Consider the following 18,927-nt stretch of genomic DNA (forward strand, 5'->3'; position numbering starts at 1 on the left):
AGTGACCCATCCGAGGTCTGTGTAGAGATTATGCCGGACAGGGAATCCGGGAAGAGAAGCAGGGCCGTCTGGAACATCAGGTTTCTCGGGCTGCGAACAACAGAAAGCCTAACACTGGCTCAGAGAAGAACACTCCTAACGGGGTCCGAGAGTGGTTCAGGGCCCTGCTGACCTCAGGACATGGGGCAGGTGCCTGCCCGTCCGGGCCCTCTCTTCACGGGCGCACGGTAGGCCTCTGCCTCACAGAAACCTGCCAGAGCAGGGAGGGGGGGCAGGGACTGTCTGTACCTATTCTTATGAGGGAGGGAACTCCTTCCCAAGAACCCCCCCTTAGTCTTGGGCTCCCAGCCTCCAGAACAGTGAGAAAGAAACACCGAAGCCACTGTTTATGGGATTTTTGCTCTAGGAGCCGGGACAGGACCGTTATCTATGGAAGTTTCGGGCTTACTCTATCATTTTTGAGAGGTCTGTCATATATCCAATTCCACACAGTTCAAAGGTCATTCTTTCAATGGTGTTCCAGGATAAGGGGGCTAGTGCAGCGGACAGAACCACGCTTGTTACACGGACATGCTTTACACACTTACTGTCGCAGAACGTTAGCCGTGAGCTCAAGGCTGAGAGCTGGTGCTTCATCAAGGCCCTCCCTCAGGGAGAGCGGCTTGCTTCTGCCGTGGTGGCAAATGACTCCTGTCAGCAGTGGAAAAAGCAAGTAAGCTTAGTATAAAAACACCGTTGACCTCTTGGCCCCTTGAGACGGTCCAGGACCCCGTCTGGGACCACACGTTACAACACTGCCAGTGTCCGTGTTAAACGTTTACAACAGCACTTGGGACACCACAAATACCTCACACACACCTTCCCTACTGCCTCCCTGCTTTTGCCGACCTTGAACACATTTTCTAAGTAGCCGTCTCGCCTCTGGTGCTTTAGGTGGGGCCTCTATTGTGCAGGTTGCCTCCGAGAAGCACCTCAAATGCCTGCAGTTCCCTGCCATCCCTTTAGTACCACACTTTGCTCGCCCCTGGCCCCAAACTCCTGATCCTTTAGTGGAGCTGGTTCGCCAAGAACAGAAAAGAAAGGAAAAGGGATAACGAAATCATCACATGTGACACACCAGCCTCTCAGCCCTTCCAGAAGCATCTGTACTCGAGTGGTTGCTATTATAATCGAAAGCCAGACCATTTAATGAACACCGAATAAGTCCAGCAAGTGTGGGAGTTGGGAACCAACAAGAGTGCTGTCCTGCGTGGGAATCTGGCCTTGGGGTCATGGTCAGCGGAAGCACAAGGGACTGGTCTTGCACTTCACGAGACAGCTCTCTGGGGTCCCCGTTCGGCTGTCAGATTAGGAAAGTCGGCCCGGAGGGAAGGCTCGTTTGAAAAGCCCACCGAAGCGTCAGGTGGAGACTTCACGACCTCAGCTACCGAAGACTCTGGATCCTAGTTGACAGACTATCTTTTACCCAGGGTCCTAATCCTCTTCCAGCGCAGAGATAAGTATTTTGCGTTATAAAAAAAAGTCGGGGGGAGGACACACATAGTTTGATGAAGGATTTGCAACTAGAACGTAAAGGTCACGGGTCACCTCGAAGAGGCCCTCTAATGAAGCAAAACCATCCCTCCAGGCTTTCCTGTTCGCAGGCCACATGGTTTCTCTGCCCCAGACCCACCGGGAACGCGCGAGGCCCACTTTGGAGCGGAGGGGTGGTCTGGCGGCTCCTCGCGCGACCACGGACCCCTTCAGGCAAGCCTGTGTTGTCTGGAGTCCGGAATCAGTCCTCACGAAGCGTGTCAGAGTCTAGACTACGGATGCACGTGGACGCCGCACCCAGAAGCACACGACAGATCATAGTGGTGCCGATGCACAGCACACATTAGAGGGACGTCCACGCTAGCTTGTGTTGAGTAGTTTTTATTTTTTTTATTTTTGAGACAGAGACAGAGCATGAACGGGGGAGGGGCAGAGAGAGAGGGAGACACAGAATCGGAAGCAGGCTCCAGGCTCCGAGCCATCAGCCCAGAGCCCGACGCGGGGCTCGAACTCAGGGACCGCGAGATCGTGACCTGAGCTGAAGTTGGACGCTTAACCGACTGAGCCACCCAGGCGCCCCTGTGTTGAGTAGTTTTTAAGCTTTCAAAACTCGATGGTCTATTCCAGAACTTCCTGAGACGGGTGCGTGCTTAGCCAAACCACCAGTGCAGCCAGAGAAAAGACGACCAGCACGTTAGGGCTGACGAGCACCCAGGTGCACAGAAGGCAAGTGAAAGGTCACCAGTCAGAACGGTTCAGATTCCGGTTCTGACCAGTTGTGGGAGGCTCCCCCTGGTGGCACACAAGTGAACTCGATCCCAAGACTGGCCAGAAAAATGGAACCCAGAGAACCACACACACAAGTAAATGGCGCACAAGGCACAGAGGCTGCGGGGACCCGGGAGGCCGACGGCTGGGCGTCTGACCTGCTGTACCGCTCGCCGGCCATGAGGTGCCGGCAGAGGATCGGGCCTCGCCTGGAAGCTGTGGGAAAAGAAAGGTCTCCGTCCAGGGTGGTGGGAGAAGCGGGACGGTCGACGTCTTGGAACGAGGCCCGGTCACGCCCGTCATGGTTACTTCAGGAAGGAGAATGAAGTGACAGCAGCCCACCCACGTATGGTAACCTGGGGACCCTTCCTCGCACCTGGCCCACTGCTCGTGTTCCACGCCCTGCTCTGAACCTGCGCTGCTTTTGTCCCGCTGGGGAAGCCCCGGCCGTGCTCTAACGGCCCCTCCAGGTTTCTGCAAGGGGAGCAGGGGTCCGACCGTTTGGGGAGGGTCAGGACAGGGGCAACCAAACACCCAGGGGACATGAGGCTGGAACCCATGCTGGCCTTGTGCTCCAGTCCCATACTCGCTACGTGGCTGGCAGCTCAAAGCACTTAGGACCCCCCCCCCCCACCCCCCCGATCTCACGCTTTCCCACACTCCTCAGGATGGGTCTCCACGATCAAAGGACCCGTCTACTTAGAGACACGCGGCATTTAAATACGTTTCATAGGACCAAGCCCGGTCTTCTTTCAAAGCTTGAGACCAAACTCCATGTTTAAGCTGTTACAAGTATCTACAAATTAAAAAAAAAAAAAAAAAAAGATCTACTCAACCCCCTTCATTAGGGCAGCATTGGGTCGGTACAGCCAGTTTCTTAACTCGAAGAGAAGACAGCCGTTGTTTAAAGAGACCGCTTTAATAGAACAGATACAAAAGCCTGCGAGACCGCATTCCCATAACTGAACTTTCAACAGGAGAACCATGGTAACTAAACAGCTGTTTCTATTATAGCATCTACAGTGTCTGAAAAAAGACACAGTAATAAATAACTGTAGATGCATCACAAGACATCCATTTATTTAATCACAACAGGGAACCTTACTACTACATTTACTCTCAATTTTTTCTTTATTCTTCGGATTCCCCAGGCTTACGGATGTCATCGATCTTCAAAATCATTCTAACCATCTGTGTGGCAAGAGAGATCTGTTGCTTTTTGCCGATCAGAGTTTCTATGACATGCTGCTGCTTCATATCTGGAAAACACAAATAAATGAATTATCCTAAAACATATGTATTTGATATTAGTAACTTGCTCTCATTTTTACAAAGACACTGGAACTTAAAAAAATATAAATCTGGGGACGACCGGGTGAGTCAGTTAAGTGTCTCTTGATTTCCACAGTCACGATCTCGAGGTGTGTGAATTCGAGCCTTGTGTCGGGCTCTGCACTGACAGCGTGGAGCCTGCTTGGGATTCTGTCTCTGCCCCTCCCCTGCTTGCGTGTATGCTCCTTCTAAAAAAAAAAAAAATTCAAAAAAAAATTTCTAAAACAAAACCCAAATCCAGAAGAAACCACTCATCCAGCTACATTTTCAGAGAGGTAGTAAGATTCCATTATTCCAGAGGACAGTCTGGAATTTGAACCTGGGTCCCAGAAAGCTGGGGGTGAAGGGGACCTCTCTTCAATGACAAGCCAAAGTGCTAGGTGACTGGCTAAAACCTTTCAGCGACATTTCATCCCACAAAATATTCACTCACATAATTTAGAAAGCCCAATGTAAGTGAAAAAATCAGACTGTATATGAAACAAAATAATTCCAAGAAAGATGCAAACAAATTTCAGCAGAACCAGGCATTCAAGTTAAAGAAAATGTGCATATCTGTCTGACAAAGAGTTGCTGCCGTTATTAAACTCTGCTGGCTGTGAACATGAAAACCAGGACATAGCTGCTGTTCTACATAAAAGCACAGATCATCTGATTCCGTGGGCTGGGAGTGGCTGCAAAAGTCAGACCTGGGGGTGCCTGGGGGGGCTCAGTTGGTTAAGCATCTGAACTCAGCTCAGGTCCTGATCTCGTGGTTCGAACTCAAACTCCGTATCGGGCTCTGTACTGACAGCTCAGAGCCTGGAGCCTGCTTCAGATTCCGTGGCTCCCTCTCTCTCTGCCCCTTTCCCGCTTGCGTGCTCTCTCTCAAAAACAAACATTAAAAAAAAAAACCGTGGGCCTGGCCCCATTAGTGAGAAATCACTGGCACCACCGTTCCAACAAGCTGAAGTGAAATCACCCTCGAAACTACACACATGGCTACGGTCCCAGTACGTCACATCTGAAAACACCCCTGAGTCCTGGACAAAAGCACAAAATAAGCAGACGGCACCAAGTCACCTGCCGGGCTGCTTCCCGTGACATCCAGAACGTACCTGACAGACATCGGTGTTAAAGAGCAAGAGAAGAAGGACTTTCTAAAACCAGAGACTGAAACGGAAGTCACCTTTGGTGTAAGCCAGCGTGCCACAGCTTACTGTTATTAAGGAGTGCCGTGTTACAGGACCAGCAGTCTGACCAAATCCTCAGGTAATCAAACCAAAACATTCTACAACTTAGGACCCGGATATCTGAAGTGCGGAAGTATCGAAGCTCACGGAAGGCACCGCACACCGTGCGGCCAGCAGGAGAGCACCCGGTCTTGACCCAGACACGGCCCCACCGGGTTGCGACTGGCTCTCACCGTTTGTTCCCTTGTGCAAACAGTCAATCCCAAGAGCGGGGTTCGTCTCCTTCACTTGTCTGGCTCGGACTTCGGTCATGGTCTGGATGGGATTCATGCCACTGTTTTCGGCGAGGGCCATGGGGATGACCTCCAGGGCATCCGCAAACGCCCGCATGGCGTACTGCTCCAAGGTCGGGCACTGGAAGGGTACAGGTAAGCGTGCTTATTAGCAAAAAACAAGACAAAAACCAGCCAATTTGGAAAGGTAAATTAAATCGCATACTTTGAAAACCTAACTCACGAAGAATTCTAAGAATAGGCCGTCTTGATTACTGTTAAACTACCGGAATATTAAAATGTCACGACAGAGTAAGGACGGAGAAGACAGACACGTGAGAGGAGTCTGAAAACAAACTAGCTCTACTTTTAGTTATGACAGTCACGATATTCAATTTATTTGGAACTTCAAATGCGGACACTGAAGACTGGAGAGCGGTTACTGTCAAGGCTGGAAAGGTTGAAAAGGCTGAGCAATGCTAGTTTTCGGGAGGCCGCGCCTCAGAACGAGGGCGAGGACCAGGTGCTGCTCACCCACGGCGACGACACTGTTTCCCCCAGTCTGTTCAGTCCCACTGCCTTACGCCTTAGGCCTGGAGGCCCCGCGCGGGTTTTACCTGGTCCGCCTCCTGGCTGACGGCCAAAGCACACGCGATTTCGGCGGCACCTCCGCCATACACGACACGATTATCCCGGATGAGGTTCCGGATGACACACAGGGCATCGTGAAGGGATCGCTTTGCTTCCTCGATGATCTAGGGAAGACAGTTCCGCAGAAGTTAACATTAGCACAATCTAGTGTTTTAGAGTCAAATCCGCGGCGCCTGGTTGAACCTCTGTTTGCCAGGTACCGGCATCAAAGCCACCTTGCTTAGGAACAAATGGAGAGCACGCGCCAGAATGTTCATTACCAGGTGATTTCTGCCGTTCTCCCCCTTTTCTCTGCCACGTGGTTACGTGAACACCAGGCGGAGGCAGCCAGTGACTCATTTCGGGACACGTGGCCACGGGAAGTGGTCAGACGAGCCAAAACCGACCAAGAGACACCTGAGGCCCGTCTCACTGAGGCCGAGGCGGTACAGACCCGCTCTCGAGGAAGGGGGATTAGCAGCGTGGATGCACCTGGGCCCCTACTTCCACCCGAGCGACGCAAAAAAGGCCTGCGTAGCACGAACAGGTAGCACCGAATGTGGTCTTTGGTGATTTTACACCTCGGTGAGCCACGGTTTCTTTGAGAAAAATGATCGCTTTTTGAGAAATGGCACCCGTATCTCAGTCAAACACGTTCTGGGCAAAACCAAGCCCTACACCAAGGGCAGAAAACAATGCAGGGCAAGTCACTAGGATTCTCACCATCTTATTTCCTCCTCTGATGAAAATGGTCACAGCCCTGGAGTTCTTACACTGCTCGATGACCAGCATCTTGTCCTTAGTCGTCCCGAAGGAGATCTCCTTCACGAGCCCGGCGAAGCCCAGCTTCTCAGGGGTCAGCTCTGAGAACCGCGGCACGATCCGCCCTCCTGTCGCGATGGCGATCAACTAGGCGGGGTGGGTCGGGGGAGGAAGGCGCTGGTGAGCACTGGGCTCTCACGATCAGACCGCAGAGGAGCCAAACTCCACCCAGGGCTACCTTGTGCTCGAACTGCAATCTACTCTAGCCTCAAATTTCAAGGTCAACCCAAGAAGGCCTATGAAATGAGTGGGTTTCTGAGGAGCCGGTGTCTCGGGGCGACGCCACCACCCTCCGTAGCACCGTGTCCTGACCGGATCGCACCCTGGCTGCGGTGAGGGCCGAACCTGCCCCGGGGCACGGACCACGTGTGGGACGGTGGTCGGCGTGTGGCTGACACACCAGTGGGTAAGCAGGTGTCCCTGCCTCAGAGCGCCAAGTGGGACGACACACGGAAAGCATTTCTAAATCCCACGGAACACCAGAAACTCGCAGCACTGTGGCTGAAATAGAGAAAGATCGCAGCACTCTCCTCTCTCCCCGCTGGCCCTCTGTCTGTGGAGCCTTGACACTGTGGTTGTTCACGGCAACTGCTCCCCAAGCAGGCCCCCAGCACGCACAGGCATCGAGCCTGAGCCCTGCGTTCGGAAGTCTCTTCCCACGAGCCGCCTACCTCTATTTCCGGTCCTCCTACCCAACGCACCGCAGGCAAGTTATTCTGAAGAAGTAAATGATTGGCTTCGTCGTCGAAGCCCCATTGGCAAATGGCTAGGTTAGCGCCGGTTTCTTTTATCTGCGGGGGAGAAAAATGCCCATCACGTTAGTAAGTATTCCTTGTGCTCGGGGAAAAAGATGAGGCGCACAGAGGGGCGTGCAAGGTGGGAGCGTTAAAATAAAGCAGAGAAAAGAGAAGGAAGGAAGCACAGAAGTGTCTACCTTCTGTCAGGCCCAAATCCCAAATAATGAGCAAGTGTCAAAGGAAATCACTTCAGTTCTTGATATGCTTTAAGAATCAGTACTTCAGGGGCACCTGGGTGCTCACTCAGTTAAGCATCAGACTCTATTTCGGCTCAGGTCACGATCTCACACTTCGTGAGTTCGAGTCCGGCTCTCTGCTTTTCCTTCTTCCGTGACCCTCTGTCCGTTAACAGCCGACTCGTTCCTGCACATTCCTCGCTTCTGCCACGTTCTCCCCGGGGGCCAACCCTGGTTGTCCCCCGGAAACCAGCCTGCCTCAGCATTTGTCCTCACACGGCTCTTTCTCCTCCCTCGTGCCCCTCACAAGTACCTACAACGTTCCTCTTTGGGCCATTCCTGTTCTTTAAAAACATGCAGCCCACCACCTTCCTGTCATCATCCCCGGCAACCTGCATATCCACCAACACACCTATCCGATTCCCTCGGCCTCTCAGGTCCTGCCACCTTGTCGTCCCGGGCACCCTGCCTGGCATTTCCACCGCAGCCTTGTAGCCCAGGTGACGGGTCTTCAGCCCCTCCGACCTCTCAGCGTGCCAACCCTGCTCCTGCCTCAGGGCCTCTGCACATGCTGTCCGCCCCAGCTTGCCCCAGCTTACCCCAGCTGGGTAAGTGCCCCTCCCCCAGGCAGGTGGGTCTCTGCCTGAGAGGCCCCGTCTTTAGCACGGCCCCTACCCACCACCCCCTTACTCTGGGCCGCAAGAGCAAGGGCTCTACTTTGGTCGCTGCTGTGTCTCAGGTCCCTACGACGGTGCCTGGTATGAGGTAGGCAGAGACACAGATCACGCAGGAGCAGACGAACCCAACTCCCCCCCTGAAGGGAGACATCCACGTAACTTGTTGCCTATCTGTCACGAGGAACGTTTCCACGGATACCCACGTCCACGTAGCCCTGTGTGCGGATGCTAGAAGCCCCCAAGGACAGAGGCCCAAAGAGGAACCAGTGTCAGGGTGTGCACGCTTATTAGCAGCCCGAGGAGGAGAGTTGAGCTGTTTATACCCTGAACATACGAGCGTGGCTTCGATGTGTCCAGGACAGTATCGTAAAATCAACAGCACAGCTCGAAGGTCACGGAGCCAATTCTCTGAGGCGCTCCAGACACGTGACCATTTCGTGAATCGGGTCTCTTCCCCCTGGAGCCTTTCTGTGCCACCTGATTTCTTCTCGCCGTGAATGCTGATTACTCTTCTAACTTAAAAGTGAAAAAAGGGGGCTCACACCGACACGGCATCTGCAGCCACGCGCTGAAGAATCAAGACGGTAAAGGTGAGGGCCACGTTACCACCTACAGACCTACCTCACGAAAAGCTAGGGGGAAGACTTACTTGCTGAATCATCTCTTCAAACTTCTCCTTTTCGTATTTCTGAAGGGCTTTATAATCTTCCACAGAGGTCACGTCCAGCTTATGCTTGGTCTTTGGTTTTGGCGGTTCAAAAGGACACGTGAGGATCGCAATCTTGGCATTTTCCACTTGCTGTGGGGACAAAGAGGATCTTTCAATTCGGGGATTTAGGAGTGAAAAACAGCGTGGAGCCGTGCAGGACAGGGACTCACTTTTGGCATCTGTGGGTGACTGAAATCCTTGTCCACGATCACGCCCTTGATAAGTTTCGTGTCCTCCAGCCTCCCGCCCACTTTGCCTTCCACTTTGATGAGCTCGAAGTCCACGTCTCTGCGCTGCATGTCTGCTACGGTGAGGACAGCGTTCACAGCGATCTCAGCCATCTGCCGGTGACAGCTGTTAACCCTGATGAAAACAAAGAGCAACCTTTCACTCCACTGCGGCCACAACAGGACCCAGAACGTAACGTGGCAACTCAGATACGTCTTATAAAACGAAGGGCGCTCAGACTCTGTAGACAGCTATGCCACTAGAACCTGCACTTTCGACAGTCTGGGGCAGGGGTTCTCAAGCTGGGATCCACAGAACCCAGAGAGAGCCATAAACTGGGACGGGAAAAAGTGACATCTCGTGTAAATGGGGTGCAGCATTCAGTAAGAAGCCAGAGGACTCCACGTGGCTGCTTCCCTTGCAGGAATTTCCACCAACATCAGTTCTGGGCGGGGGCGGGGTGGGGTGGGGATCTTTTTTGAAAACTCTGAAACATCTGAATAAATTGCTCAATAAATTTACTTTTGGTTCTGGAAAAACTGCAAGGGAAATTTAATACTTGAAACAGTGCATGAAATCTCAACTCATCTTAGAGAAAAGATAACGGGGAAACCGTAAATGTTAGTATCCTAAGTGATTTATAACTTGCCTCACACTATGTTTGGCCGCTGTCAGTTGTTTTGAACATTTTCTGTAGTAAAGACCTATAGATACGTGGATTTTACAAAGACTTACAAATATAACAAGATCAACTTACAAAGCAATGATAAGATTCGTGCACTTCAACTAGGATACTTTCCTTTCAGGAGAACAATAGTGCGCCGTGACAGAGACCATCCCGGTGGCCCCCTTGCCTAGCAGCTGGTCTCAGCACCCGTGTAAGAGGGCACCTGGCACCCAGCACATTCTAGCACAGCACGGCGGCAGAGGCTTTTCCCTAGGGGTGGAGAGGGCCACAATTTTGTTGCACTTCCCCTGACCTCTGAATCAAGGCCATGCCTTTTTGCTAAAACTACCACACAAATTAAAGTTTAAAATGTTTCTCACCCTGATCTTGATTCGAAAAACCAGTAATAAAGCTCCTCATACTAGAATTTTTATGCTACATCGTGCCAAGAGCCCACAGGTCTCCATTATTGTTCAAATAAGTGTGTCTTTTGGCCGAGGCTGCTTTGGGTCTCCAGAGGACAGGGACTGTGTCTCTGTGCCCTTAAGATGTGGCAGCAGGCCTGGTAAATAGCAGGCATTATGCAAGCGTGGAAAACACCCCATGTAAGTCACTTTCACGACTGCCCCTTCTCACTAAATTAAGATTCTGGACCAGTAACTTGCTTGGTCAATAATGAAAAGTAGAGCCTCTCCTCCTGAATGGCTTCCTAGCAAAGAAATGGTAGAAGGTGTTCTGAAGGCTAACATTCCCCAAGTAGGACCATTTATTTCTGCTTGACTGCTAAATCAAAGCCCTGGATCTCTTACAAATACTGAGAGGATTTAATACCCAAGCCTGGAACTTCAGTTTCCAACTACAACACAAGATGCATGTGGCTACACCTGCATTAGAAACAAAGCAAAGCAAAATAACGACAAAAGCGGAAAGAAGTTCATCGAGTCCGCATGAAGCTCCGTGCGATCGTTATAAAAGGAGGTTTTTAGCAATAAGCACACACGTTTTGCTTCCTCTAGAAGCGAAGAACCGTATTGTAAACGTACACTTTGGAGCCCAGCGTGGTTTTTGCTGTCTGGATCAGGGGCTCAGTGTCCTTCATGTCAACGAGGACGCTATCGCTGATCTTGTCCAGGTGCTCGATAGCAATGCGGGCGGCCTGTTCATAGCCGTCGGCGATCCTGATCGGGTGAATGCCGCGGTCCAGCAACTGCTCGGCTTCCTCCAGCAGGGCGCCGGCCAGGACTGCAGACAAGACAGCGCACAACCACGTCAGGCAAGCACTGACACTTACACCATCGATACCAATTAGATGCTACACCCTGGAAATGTGAAGGGTCCAAAATAAGGCAAAAGGATCTGGGAGGCTGAAGTGTTTTTTTAAAAGGGAGACTCTGGTTTTGCTTCTAGCAAAGATCTAAGGGTCACCCCTTATAAACGGATGTTCAGCTCTCAGTGATGGACAAAACGTAAGTGAAGAATGTAACCTAAGAACGTTTAAGGGCAAAAATCTGGTGTTTCCCGAGCCAAGGATTTCGTTTTAAGATTTTTTAAAGTAATCTCTACACCTAATGCGGACTTGAACTTACAACCCTGAGGTCAAGAACTGCATGTTCTACCAACTGAGCCGGCCAGGTGCCCTGCCAGGACAGGGATTTCTAGTCAGTAAAATTTGTGCTGGTGATAAGAGAATTTACATATGATATGCTTATGGTTTATCCTCCCCACCACCTTCCTTCCTCCCGTTATTTTAGGGCCACAAAGATGATGCTATTTGTTTCAATACTGCTATACTCCAAGCACGTCCATAACAGTGCTTGGTTCCCAACAAACACTTGCTGAATAAATGAATTCAAACCTCATCTGCAGAAAAGGTAACGTTAAAGCTATTTCTCTTCCATCTTCCCCATCTCTAACTATATCAGAACTTCAGAGAAAGCGTAAGAACATTCAAATGAATCGCTTACTGATTAACACTATTTTGCCACATTTGTTTTCTCTACAAACCCACACCTATTCCCTTCAACTATGTGAGAGGCGCAGAAATCATGACACGTCTCAGCTGTAAGCTAAGATACGAGGGCAATCTCCCTATCGCTCTAACATACCTGTCACACTCAGGACACTTAACAGGGCACTACTCTGCGATGCACGATCCACAAATCCTCCCATGTATCCCAAACACCCCCCCCAGTTTAAATAAAGAAAAAGCCCGCATCCGATCAAGTGTTCTGCATTACAGTCGCGTGTCATTTCTCTTTGGCTCCCCTGATCTAGAAGAGCCGCTTAACTCTCCCCTGAAGAACTGTCCTGTTGTTCCAGGACAAGGACTTCTGAAGAGTCTGGGCCGCTTGTATTTCGGCGTGTCCTTCAACTTGGATTTGTGCAACAGTCTTCTCATGATCTGATTCAGAGCAAACGCTCTTGGCAGGGGGGCGTGACTTTAAGGAATGCCTCTCAAACAAGTAAGGATAATGTGCTTTCTTACCAACCACTCCCGTGGTCCCATCTCCAATTTCATCATCCTGTGATTTGGACAGTTCAACCATCAGCTTGGCAATCTGGTGATCGACGTCCATCATGCTTAAAATGGTAGCACCGTCGTTAGTCACCGTCACATCGCCATCTTTGTCCACCATCATTTTATCAAGCCCTAGGAAGACAGCAACGTTTACAATGACATTATGCAAAAAACAACAACAAAAAAACAAAAAAAGCCCCCCCCCCAAACAAAAATGCAATCTGCACCAAAAACCAAAAAAAAAGGCTAGACCTCTTGACCCAATGCCTATTTACAGAATTTATCAGAAAAATTCAGCATACGTAGGAGTATCTGTGTGCAGACATTTTTGCACTGGCGAGTACAAAACCACCTAAAGGGCTAAAACTAGAGAAATGGGGGTGAGGAGCATCACTAATGTATTAATTACAAAAATGACAGCCCTGATGTGGAAAATGCTAATAAAATGTTAAAAGAAGAAAAAAACCTCTGGCCTAAAATTGTACGTGCACTTACAAACGTGTTTAAAGCCTGAAATACACAAAACAAGTGTGTTAGTGCCGGAGGCTTAGGACGCCCCCTGCTCCACGTCCCAAATTTCTATAAAAGGGTTCCATCAACTCTCCACGATTTAGACATAACACGCATTAACACAGAAAGGTAGTCTCTTACCATTTGGTCCAAGTGATGTTCTCATTGTGTTTGCTACAGCTTTTGCTGCCATGATATGAGACTAAATGAAAGACACAGAAAAGGTTCAAGTTACAAATAACTTTAATAATTCAGTGGGTTTCTTTAAAGTTTATTTTTATTTATTTTGAGAGAGAAAGAGAGTGAGCACAAGAGGGAGAGAGCAGAAGAGACAGCGAGAGCATCCCACGCTGGCACCCCCCGACACGGGGCTTGAACTCAGGAACCATGAGATCGTGACCTGAGCTGGAGTCAAGAGTCAGATGTTTAACCGACTGAGCCACCCACCCAGGCCCCCCAATTTTTAATAGTTAGAAGCATACACTTGATGATTATAAAATCCAATCATACAGAACAGTTTCTGTTCTCCAGAAGCTTCTGCATTTAAGAGGCAACACCCAAGTCTAAACCTTGGCGTGATAACAACCACCAGCTTTAGTAGGTAATTCTTACGCAAAAGAACGAGAGCCTAGAGCTTTAACTCCCAGCACACCTACGAGGCAGGTGCTCTTATCTGCCCCACTTCACAGCAGGTGCGGTCTGACGGGACAGGGACAGGCCTTGCAAGACCGTCCTGCAATGCTAGCCTCATGTGAAGAGTCCAGAGGTACACGTACAGCCCCTTGAACCGGCATACTAGGCTTACTGCAGAAATACACCCAGAAATTGACCGCTGAGTCAATACACAACCCACAGGTGAAAAGTCACCCTTGCCATCTGCCAAGGGCATCGACAGCTAACTCAATGGAAACCTGCAAGCATCCTTTCCTGCTTGCACACACGATCAGCAGTGTGTTTTTTCTGCAGATGCTGTTTCCTTCGTTCCTAGTCTTGCTGTCACCAGCCTGGCCTGGCTCCACAGCACCCTACAGAAATCCGGGGTCTCTGATCTCACCTCCTGTCCTTTAGGTCCATCCGACGCCCAGCTAACTCACCCATTTTCCTCAACCGTGTCATCTGCCGGTCCCCAAACCTCCAATGACTCCCTAGTGCCTCAACATGGAGTCTGAAAGCTTCAGTTTTTCTTCAATGCCCCCCACAATCTGAGACCTAGTTCCCTTCCAGTGACGGTGGCGGTCCACGTGTCCCCCCCACATATGCCCTCTGATCCTTGAAGCGCTAATGCACCGAAGGCCCTCCAGTCATCAAAACGCTGACCGACACTGAACGCGGTTCAAACGCCCATGATCCGCAGAGCCCTCCCTAGTCACTGCATCTGGCAGCTGAGACAAGACACAGAGTTCACGGATCGGTGACAATACTGGTAACCACGAAAATACACTTTGCCCGACCTGTCAGCGTAATGGACTTTTTAGAGGAAGGTAATCACAGGTAAGCCTCTCTCAACCAGGGAGGATTCTGTCCCTCAGCAGCCCCCTGGCAATGCCTGCAGACATCGCTGGTTCTAACAAATGGGGTGGGGGCCGCTAACAGCACAAAGTGGGCACAGGCCCGTCGGCTGCTCCGCGTCCGACAGAGGACAGGCCCCCACAACAAAAAGAACGACCTGGCCCCGAATGCTAACCCTGCCGATGCTCCGAAGTCCGGCTTTGGAGTCAGCCAGGGTGGGCTTGAATCATGGCCCCGTTCTGGATCAGCTCTGCCACCTTACCCGCTCCGGGGCCACGCTTGCAGCTGGCACCCCAATACCTACCTCCGAGCGTGGGGATCGTGTGATGCAGAGTGCGAGTGCCCGTTAACTAGCTAGCCTGACAGCTCACGCACAACACGTAGCTGCTGTCGTGCTGTTACGCACGAGGTACCGGAGGGTGTGTTCTCTGCTGGTTCCTCGAAACGAACGATGAAGCGGCGTATGTGACACGAGCGCTCGAGTATCCACCGCAGGTCGAGCACCGTGTGGCCCCTGCCTACGTTGCCCCGTCCGGTCCTCATCCCCAGCTCCACAGAGGCGTGCTGCCCCCGCCGAGAAAGGAGGTTCAGAGAGGCTGTGCAGCCTGTCCCAAGGCCAACAGCGAGGGAACTCTACGGTTTCTTCGTCTGTTTCAACAGGCTTGGGCTCACCTGGACTCCTGGCGGTTCAACGCCTCTGGTCTTTCTTAGCCCCTGTGGTCCACCAGACCCTACTTTCTCAAGCACGCTTCTTCTTCTACCTCAACCGTGGGCCTGCTCAAAACCCCCTCAAGGGCTCCCTCCTTCCAGGCATAACATCTTGACTGTGGGGCATTCGAGGGCTTCCTCCTTTGGGGCCCTACCGTTCACTGGGACTGGACTGTGCTCCTTCCAAACCGGATGGCTCTTCTGCCCTACAACGTGCCACGCGTTCTGCCCAGCTTTCGGCTTTTGCTGTCCCTTCTCCCCCAGGTGCTAGCGCGCTCCCTCTCGCATTCAAAGCAGTGACGCCATCCCCCATCACAAGCCAGTCTCCACTAAACGTCTCTAGGACACCCTCCAACTTTTAGCTGCATCCGTAACTGGTGATTCCAGTCACACGCTGCCTTGTGTTACGGTCACTGGTGTCCACTTTCCACTCTGGCGGTGGTAAGTTTCTGCGTTAAAAGCACACGTTTTTAATTTTCACGACACCGCATCCAGTAACACGCCACGCATTACAAGAAATTACTCTATAAGCGACCAAGCCTTTAAGGAGTGACCGGAAAACGAACGGCATCCTCATGGGCTATCGTTTCTCTCGCAGCCGGGTGACCTGAGAATGACCTCTGCCTTTCCCGATGGAAACACCGTAAGGAACGACCACAGGCTGGAGAAGCGATCGGAGACGCGGGCTCAGAGCCTAGGACTTGAACCCGCCCCACCCAACGCTGAAGGGCGCCAGCGGCTCCACCCCAACTCCCCAACCGGGATTAAAGGCTTCTAGATCGGCCTCTCCCGAGCTAAAGGAGCGGGGTGCAGGGCCGAAGACGAGAGGGGATCTCCGACCTTTCCGGGGAGCACATGGCTGAACCGCTCCCATGCTTGCGCAGGCGCAGAGCCGCGGGCTTCGGCCGCCTCCCCTCATCCCACCGCCAGCGTCCGTCCCGTTACCTTGAGGGCCTCAAGTCCCATAAGGCGAGACTTGCGATCCTGATCCTTGATGATGAGGAAAGGGCGCCCATATTCATCGAAGGCGAGGGTCCCGACCGACGCCATGGTGCGGCAGCAGTGGCTACTTTCCCCAGACCGGCGGAGTCCGCTCCGGAACCGAGAGCACGCCTTCCGCTCGCGCCACAGCGCGCGCGTGCGCAGTCCGGGCGCGCGAGACTTATTTTTCACGCGAGACTAGTTTAACGCCACACCGTAGCTTCTGGAATCAGGGGCCTTAGGGAACGTCTATCGTCCAGGACCCTGTCGGGGAGAGGAAGCGCGAAGACGCGGACGGGAACTTAAAACCCTCCAGCCGAGAGCAGATCGAGCTCATCTGCTAAAGCTTCACGCTCGAGAGTTTCTGGGCAGGGGGCCCCAACGAGGAACTCGTTTCGTCACGCCGTTAGTTTCTCCCTCCGTGCCCCCCTCCCCGGCTCGGAGGAGATGGTAGAACCCACTTCCGGATTTCCACCCTCCCAGCCCCGCCTCCGGCCGCAGGAAATCTCGCGATGGAGGGAGGAGGCGGTGAGCCGGCGGGCGCGGCGGGCTGCAGGGGTGGCGGGGCCGAGCTTCACGTCGGGCTCCTGGCGGGGCGGGAGTGGGAGCCGCCGGCCGCAGCCCTGGCTCGGAGTCTGGCGTGCGGGGCGCGGGCCGCAGTGCGCGCGCAGGTACCCGCGTCTGGCTGCCCGGAGCTGTTCTGAGCGCCTTAGGGCGAGTGACTCCCGGCGTGTGCAGCACGATCTTCTGAGTTGACCGGAGTGCCCCCGTGTGGGTGGGGATCCGCGTGGCCCCTTGCCAGCCGGGTCTCGGTGGGCAGTAGCCTCTTTGTGCCTCAGTTACCTTGCTTGCAAAAATAGCAGTGGGAACCGTACTGTCTGCCTTGCACGGCTCCTGAAAGGATTCGGGGGGAGCAGTGCCGGGCCCTTAGCGAGTTCCGTGTAAGTGTTCGTTGAAGAAATCCTCATTGTGCACATCGTGCAGTAACTTGGCCAACGTCAGACAGTAAGAAGCAAGATGGTGTAGCGCTAAGGGTCCCACTCCAAAGCCCCGCTTTGTGCTGCCTTGTTGATCTTCCCTGGCCATTCTATCTCCCCAATTACTCTGTCCTCTAAATAGCTTCTGCCGCCTTTTCTTGAGAACACTGATCATGAGCTAATTCTTTACAGGCTTTGATTCGGCCACAAAAAAAAGCACAGGTGACCTTTGAATAACGTGGGCGTTCGGGGTGCTGGTGCTGTCTACACCTGTGCAGTCAGACCTGTGCAGTCAAAATCCACCTATAACTTTCGACTCCAGCCCAGCCCCCCCCCCCCCCCCCCCCCCCGCCCAAATTTTACTAACAGCCCATTGGTCAGAAGTCAGCGTTTTTGTTTGTATGTTATATGCCGTGTTCTTATGATAAAATAACCTAGAGGCGAGGTGTTATTAAAATCATAAAAGAAAATGAATTTGCAGTACTCTATGAAAAAAAAAATCCACCTGTAAGTGGATTTGCGTAGCTCAAACCCGTGTTGTTGAAGGGTCAAGTGTACTGATGTTCGGATCTTGGAAACATTACGCTAAGTGAAGGAAGCCATTCCTAAAAGACCACATACTGTATGAGTCCACTTCTGTGAAAGTCCAGAATAGGAACCCTAGGGACACAAAGTCAGTTAGTGGTTGCTTAGGGCTAAGGTGTGAAAGGAAAGGTGGGGGGTGATAGGTAAAGCTTAAGGGTAATGAGAATGTTTTTAAAATTGACTGTGGTGATGGTGACATCTATCTATGAATATACTGAAAACCTTAGGATCATATATGTTAAATGGGCACATTGTGTGGCATATGAGTTACATCTCAATAAAGCTGTTAAAAACTATGGATCTCTTCCCAAGCATAGTATTGAGACTGACAATAGTAGCCAACATTTATCACTTACTGTCTCGTTGAGAGCACTAAGTGCTTTATCTGTCTTATTTTTTTAAGTGTTCCACTTATCCTGTGAGGATAGTATTATTTCTGAATTTTACAAGCGAAGAATCTGAGCCTTGGCAAAAACTTATCTAATGTTTCACACTAGTTGAGTTCTGTGACTCCAGAACTTTATGACTCAAATCCTTTTAACCACTGTACTGTATAATTGGAATGCCCACAGGATAATTTTACAGAGGCATGGCAGATGGTGCTTTGACTTTTTAAAAGACAGGCAAATGCATGACTATTGCTATAGCATGTAAATTCCTCCCTACGATGCTGATAAGTATAACACAATGTATTTAAAACCTTTGCTTTTCATCAAACACCGTCCCCACCTAAACTTTACCTTTTATCTTACCTCCAGCACCAGCAGCAGACTTTTGTTGTTCTTGTTTCTGAGTTGGTTTTCCACTGTGTAACCAGATTTAAAAGTCACTTTAGAAGTGCCTGGGTGGCTCAGTCAGTGGAATGTCCCACTCTTGATTTTGGCTCAGGTCATGATCACACGGCAGTGGGACCGAGCCCTGGGTTGTGTTCCTCGCTAAGCTTGGAGCCTGTTTGAGATGCTCTCTCGCTCGCTCTCGCGCTCTCTCTCTGCCCCTCCCCCCTTCTGCTTGTGGGTATGTGGGCCCTGTCTCTAAAGTAAAAAACAAAACAAAGCTCACTTTAGGGGACCTCAGGTGTCCGGAACAAAGCTCTACTGTGCGTGAGATGTTGGTGATTGGTCGGTTGCCCTGGAGCCGTGACTCACTGCAGTGGGCCAGCTTTTCGTGTGTCCTGTGTTCACACTTGTACCTCACAAAGTCGTAACAGATCACCACATTTCATGAGTGTGGTAGGCAGACCCCCCCAAATACGTCCATGTCCTAATCCTTGGAACCGGTGAATACGTTACATGAGAGAATCTGCAGATGGGTTGAAGTTAGGACTTTGAGATGGGGAGATTCTGCTGGCTTGTCTGG

At 51.4% G+C, this 18,927-nt stretch overlaps 2 protein-coding genes across 8 annotated transcripts in view; one reads left to right on the plus strand and one right to left on the minus strand.

The window, feature by feature from the left end:
• Positions 1–3,201: 3,201 nt before the first annotated feature.
• On the minus strand, positions 3,202–16,171 carry CCT5 (chaperonin containing TCP1 subunit 5). Its single transcript, XM_042953201.1, has 11 exons — positions 15,974–16,171; positions 12,953–13,013; positions 12,269–12,433; positions 10,827–11,025; positions 9,059–9,251; positions 8,829–8,978; positions 7,201–7,320; positions 6,431–6,616; positions 5,695–5,832; positions 5,039–5,219; positions 3,202–3,560 (listed from the first exon to the last, which is right to left on the minus strand). Exons 1-11 carry the CDS (start codon positions 16,076–16,078, stop codon positions 3,433–3,435), a joined length of 1,626 nt encoding a protein of 541 aa, XP_042809135.1. The 5' UTR covers positions 16,079–16,171; the 3' UTR covers positions 3,202–3,432.
• A 67-nt stretch (positions 16,172–16,238) lies between these two features.
• ATPSCKMT (ATP synthase c subunit lysine N-methyltransferase) overlaps positions 16,239–18,927 on the plus strand; it is a 334,726-nt gene continuing 332,037 nt past the window's right edge. For all 7 annotated transcript variants that reach the window (XR_006206496.1, XR_006206497.1, XR_006206495.1 and 4 more), the window contains exon 1: positions 16,239–16,537. Coding sequence is in view for 1 of the 7 variants with exons in the window: in XM_042953211.1 (XP_042809145.1) it covers positions 16,522–16,537 (16 nt within the window). In the remaining 6 variants the exon portion in view is untranslated. The remainder of the gene's footprint in view (positions 16,538–18,927) is intronic.

The sequence above is a fragment of the Panthera leo genome, chromosome A1 (assembly GCF_018350215.1).
Source record: "Panthera leo isolate Ple1 chromosome A1, P.leo_Ple1_pat1.1, whole genome shotgun sequence".
Taxonomy (NCBI): Eukaryota; Metazoa; Chordata; class Mammalia; order Carnivora; family Felidae; genus Panthera; species Panthera leo.

Bases quoted from the DNA above. Each gene is read 5' to 3' on its own strand.
- CCT5 (XM_042953201.1), bottom strand. From the start codon at position 16,078: ATGGCGTCGGTCGGGACCCTCGCCTTCGATGAATATGGGCGCCCTTTC. The intron at 12,434-12,952 runs GTAAGAGACTAC...CTGTCTTCCTAG, and splicing joins AACATCACTTGGACCAAATG to GGCTTGATAAAATGATGGTG. The intron at 9,252-10,826 runs GTACGTTTACAA...TGTTTTCATCAG, and splicing joins ACCACGCTGGGCTCCAAAGT to GGTTAACAGCTGTCACCGGC.